The sequence below is a fragment of the Salmo salar genome, chromosome ssa24 (assembly GCF_905237065.1).
Source record: "Salmo salar chromosome ssa24, Ssal_v3.1, whole genome shotgun sequence".
NCBI classification, from domain to species: Eukaryota; Metazoa; Chordata; class Actinopteri; order Salmoniformes; family Salmonidae; genus Salmo; species Salmo salar.
Window position 1 is genome coordinate 14,338,854 of NC_059465.1, and position 6,000 is coordinate 14,344,853.

The 6,000-nt window shown below is 42.7% G+C and overlaps 1 protein-coding gene across 1 annotated transcript; it reads right to left on the bottom strand.

The window, feature by feature from the left end:
• Window positions 1–736: 736 nt before the first annotated feature.
• On the bottom strand, window positions 737–3,727 carry ppc1a (Phosphatidic acid phosphatase type 2 domain-containing protein 1A). The gene is given in 8 exon segments (NM_001146657.1): window positions 737–1,109; window positions 1,254–1,424; window positions 1,729–1,853; window positions 2,312–2,375; window positions 2,492–2,582; window positions 2,809–2,917; window positions 3,031–3,164; window positions 3,668–3,727. Coding segments are annotated over 7 exon segments (801 nt in total). The 5' UTR covers window positions 3,102–3,164; window positions 3,668–3,727; the 3' UTR covers window positions 737–939.
• Between the last annotated feature and the right edge of the window lie 2,273 nt (window positions 3,728–6,000).

Genomic DNA, 6,000 nt, shown 5'->3' on the forward strand with positions numbered 1-6,000 from the left:
ACGAACTGTCATGGTCCAAACACACCAAGACAGTCGTGAAGAGGGCACGACAATGCCTATTCCCCCTCAGGAGACTGAAAAGATTTGGCATGGGTCCTCAGATCCTCAAAAAGTTATACAGCTGCACCATCGAGAGCATCCTGACTGGTTGCACCACCACCTAGTATGGCAACTGCTCGGCCTCCGACCGCAAGGTACAACAGAGAGTAGTGTGTACGGCCCAGTACATCACTGGGGCCAAGCTTCCTGCCATCCAGGACCTCTATACCAGGCAGTGCCAGAGGAAGGCCCTACAAAGTCTTCAGCCACCATAGGCATAGGCTGTTCTCTCTGCTACCTTACGGCAAGCGGTTCCGGACCGCCAAGTCTAGGTAAAAAAAAAAGGGTTCTTAACAGCTTTTACACCCAAGCCATAAGACTCCCGAATAAAAAACAACAAGAGTTTAACCTTTATTTAACTAGGCAAGTAAGTTAAGAACAGATTCTTATTTACAATGACGGCCTACACCGGCCAAACCCGGACAGTGGGCCAATTGTGTGCTAGGCTGCCCTCCCCCACCCCCCTTTACCTCTACCTACATGTACATATTACCTAAATGAACTCGACTAACCTGTGCCCCAGCACATTGACTCTGTACCGGTTACTCCTGTATATAGCCTCGTTACTGTTATATTATTGTTGCTCTTTAATTATTTGTTATTTTTCTATTTTCTTTTTTTCTTTTCATTTTTATTTATGTATTGTTTACTTCAGTTTATTTAGTAACTACTTTAACACTTATTTTTTCTTAAAACTGCATTGTTGGTTAAGGGCTTGTAAGTAAGCATTTCACTGTAAGGTCTACACCGGTTTTATTCGCCGCGTGCGTCAAATACAATTTGATTTGATTTCAATATATAGTTGGAGTAGAGCTATAGGGGTAGTATGTAGTTGGCCGGCTATAGGGGTAGTATGTAGTTGGAGTTGGCCAGCTTGCGTTCCTGTACAGCAGGAACAGTCTCTCTGTGGCGTAGCGGCCAGTGACAGTCAGGGTCCTGGAGGGAGGGGTAATGCTGTCTGTAGCAGAGCCAAGAGAACACCAGGCCCAGACCAGAACCCACCAACACATCTAAACACAGAGGGGACAACACACACATATACAGAAGTGACACAAAGATCTTAGCACGTCTCTCAATAGTGGATTAGAATAATATTCTCTTATACGTTTATAGCGCTTTTCAAAGTGAACATGGTTAATGGCTAGCCCTCTCACCTTGCCAGTGGTGTTTGTAGTCGCAGGTCCTGGAGAGAGCGATCATGAAGGCTAGGAGGAGGGGAGCGAGGAAGAGACATAGTCTCCAGGCCCTGCCCCGACCCCCCAGACTAAAGCATCGCAGCTTACCCCCCACATACAGCGCTGTGAAGCCCAGTCCAGTGAATGCAACTTGAACAAGACGAGAGGAGAGAGGGGATCAGAGATGGGGCAGGCACATATATCAAAGTAGGATCAACAGTTTTATTCATAATGACATGAGAAGGCTTGACATGAGAATGTTTAGGCCAGTGTCTAAATAAACACAACATTGTTTATCAAAGTTACCACCAAGTTAACACACACATATACTGCACACACACACACACACACAGGTCCAGTCTAACTAGCTTTTAATCTGAACGAGCCCACTGTAGTCTCACGGCCAATCAGATCTGCTCTCGCAAGAGGACTAGCCAATCAGATTGGGCCTTACAGGAGGAGTGTCCACTGGGAAAGCTCTTCCTGCCCTCCATGACCACTTCCGGGTCGCCGCTGCAGTGCATCTCCAGGTTCATCTGTCCATCTGGGAAACAGCGGTAGAAGAAGTCTGGCCGTGGCCTGAAGCACACACAGAACACACTCCATCACATCCAGTCAGCATAATACTGAGCTGGCCTGAAGCACACACAGAACACACTCCATCACATCCAGTCAGCATAATACTGAGCTGGCCTGAAGCACACACAGAACACACTCCATCACATCCAGTCAGCATAATACTGAGCTGGCCTGAAGCACACACAGAACACACACTCCATCACATCCAGTCAGCATAATACTGAGCTGGCCTGAAGCACACACAGAACACACTCCATCACATCCAGTCAGCATAATACTGAGCTGGCCTGAAGCACACACAGAACACACACTACATCACATCCAGTCAGCATAATACTGAGCTGGCCTGAAGCACACACAGAACACACTCCATCACATCCAGCCGGCATAATACTGAGCTTGTAGCAATGTAACCCTAACTGTACATCTCCAGACTAGTACTCCAGACTAGTACTCACCGGCCCACGACCAGCTTGATGGCGTTGGTGAAAACTCCGTTCAGTACCAGAGCCAGAGTCACCGCTGAGGAACAGAGGCAAACAACTGGGTCAGTATTTTTCTCTCACACACACACACACAATCTCTGTGCAGCTGCTCTGATGCCAAACAGCATGTGTAGTTCTACAGTCAGGCCTTACCTAGCGAGGCCTCTCTCACATCTCCTCTCTCAACTCTCTTCAGAAAGGTGAAAAGCAGGATCACCAGGAATGGAGTGAAACACGCCACGCTCTGATACGAGGGACATGGCAATAGAATTAGTAAAACAGAATGGTAGCACTTTACATTAAAGCACAAGATTACCTGGTAATACCATGGCAACAAGTTATTGTTGCTCTCCAGTTTATCCTGTGCTTTAATCTGAAGTACTACCGGCAGAACAAATATTCACATTCAATGTTCCAAGATTCCAGTGAATTCAGTCAGTGCCTCCCCCCTGACACACACCAGTACTCACAAACATGAGAGAGGTGGGGACATGGTCATTCTCCACTCTGTGAAATCTATACAGCCACATCTCCTCTGCCTGGATCTCACGAATAAAGGGTGGAAGCTGCTCTGTCACACTGAGGGAGATAACACACACACACACAGTTTAGCTCTTTTGAGTTGCACCAGACAAGTCCATACAGAACACATTTGTCAAAGTTATTGTGATGTTTCAATTTGAATTACTCACAGGAAGACAACCAGAAGCAGCAGTCGGATAGACACCTCTGGCAGTAAGCCACGCAGCAAACCCCTCTTCATCTTGTTTATCAGGTTAGTTTCCAGACAGATCACTTGGCAAATCCACTAGAATCCTCTCCAAAACTGTGTGTAAGGGGGGGTGGAAGAAAGAACTTGGTTTCTTAATGATACATTTAACACACGTATAATCACAATTTATAACAAATATTTAAGTCTTGGTTGACATATGGCAGTGTGAACCAAATAAAATAAATCGATTGGTTCAAGAACAGGTACAGGAGAGAAGGCATGCTAGTCTTTCTTGTTCCATATCGAACCAAGCATCACGATAAATTGATAGGATACACTTTCCTCGTGGTGCTCTTTAAAATGACCAACTAAATCGGATAATGCATATCCTAAACAAATTATTCATAATTTATTCATCTTAAACAGTGCCCTGCTCTTGTATAGATCGCTGGCTACATCTTATATTATTGCTAGTAACGTTAGCCTAGCTACATCATCTGTCTCTAGCCACACATCTGTGAATAACATTTGGTGGCATTTCCGCATTTCCAGCGGTCTAAACCAGGAGGACCAACCTTAAACTCGGTGTTTAGCTTAGTCTTTCTCCGCATACTCACACTGCTAGCTACCGTGACCTGGGCCTCTCCATCATCATCATCATCCTCCACCCATCCGCTAAACCGGTATAGCGAAAGATGCCCGGAGGAGAAAGCTTTGTCGGTCGTGTCGAAGTATAATGGCGCTTTCAAGACAACTGGGAACTCAGGAAAAAAACGAGGTCAAATCATGACTTTAGTGATTTTCAGAACGGAAAGTTGGAGATCTACAAAGATGCCCGAGTTTTCAACTTGGAATTCCGAGTTGGGTGACCATTCAAAACGATTTTCCCCAGTCGGAGCCCGTTTTTCACGAGTTTCCAGTTGTCTTTAACGCAGCATAAAGTGCGATGCCACGTCACGTTAACGGGACGACCTCTAGTGGGACAATGGTAAAATGACAAATGTGATTATTATGACCCAAGAGTGTCTTTGGGCTCATTGACAAAAAAATTAATACAAATGCAATTACTATCGATTATTTTAATCTGGCAATTTAAAGTGATATTCTATTTTCCATGAAGAGAGAGACAAATGACTTCCACTGAGACACAGTACAGCTTTATTTTAGTCAAACTTCAGGCATGTCTGAACTCCTCAGCTCCAACTCAACCTCCTTTAGAATGAAAAAAATAAAAAGACAGTCATGTACAAAAGAGTGGCATTCTCACAGTCACACACACATTTAGAAGCAGAATTTTACAGGCAATAGCACTCCACAGTAACATTATCCTATGCAAGTTCAATGCAATTTATGTACAAGTCTTAACATTATGCAATAATGACTGCTGAACAGTAAAACAATATGGTAACTTTGTGTTCATCCACTTTTTAATTGAAGCAACATTAAGAGATAGATACGACCCCGGCGTAATCCCCAAAGCAGTTTCACTATATGACTAGAGAAATGAGTTCCTCTGAAAACACGTTTTTTCCTAACGTCTGGGAGAGCATGTCAATCACCTGTAATGACAGAAATAACAAATAGTATTGCACAAAATCAAAAATAACTGGAAGGTGTGGAACAGAAACATATGCTTCAGAAAGGGCCCCTTCCAAAGTCTGTGTTGGAAGATAATACTTTGATAACTCACTCTTCGTAACCCTACTGTTTGACATCCTCTTCAGCGAGGAAGATCATGTAAAAACATGGTTAAAATCTATGTCTGTGGCAAACAGAATGACGACTATATGGTCATTGTACAGACTGAATGTTGTGTTCAAGTCTAACTGGCATAAAGTGAGTAAGTTTCAAAACAGGTGCAAAAAAAATAAAAAAAGGCTATTGGGTTGGCCTGGATAATCTTTGTGCAATACCAATAGAGGATCAAATCAGAATACAATGACAAAAAAGAGAATCCACATGTGGTTGTTTTTAACATAACAACAAATGAGCATTAAAAATGGATACAAAATATGTCCCCAACTGATAAAACAGATTCAGATTTACCTTCCCTTCAGAATGGAAGGGGTGCATCAAGTCTTGGCTGAAAATGATATAGTTCTGCACAAATTGCTTTGTGTTGGGGTAAGCATACAATGGTCCAGTTTACAATGGTCACTAATTGAAGGTTAGAGAAGGCTTAAAGACTAGGTACTCCTTTACAAACCATGACAAGACAGCCAGAGGACCTGAGATGTGGCTCAGAATGAACAGGCCTAATATCCATCATAGATATCTACCATGTCAAATCAGTTATCAGTAAACACTCATGTTTGTGAACATATTGATCTGTAGTACAAAACAATACAAAAATAATGAAATTAAAGAACAAAATATAATTCAAGTTTTAAAAGGTTGTTAAAAATATGACAGTGCCTTGATGCACCTATATGATCGTGCGCTGCGTGGACCACAGCCTAGTACTGAAATGATCTAAATCTAACACCTATCGAAAGAAAAGACTATCATTTGGCAGGTTTGAGAGCAACTGAGTCCATATTCCATTCAGTTGTGTTTACCCTTCTATATGCATTAGGAGAAATCAGCAGGCTTCAATCCCAAATGAATGTAAGATATTGGCACAATCTAATTCTATTTCGTTAAGACATGAATGTGGACACAGTTTGACACAAGACAACAAGAGGTATGGAAACATTTGACAAACGTGTATTTTCTGTGAGCTATCGTTTTAAAGGCATGGATACATAAATCAGTAATGTTCCAGAGAAGAGAATGCACAGGCTCAGACAAGATTAGCAGACTACTGTTCTAGGTTCAACATGATAATGTGAGTTTAGGCTGAATTAAGTGCTTGTTTACTTCACATCACAATGTTCAATTGCTTTTAACTGCATTAACATGAGTACAGTGAGTCACAATACAGAGAGCTTGGCCTATGAGGAGCAGCTGT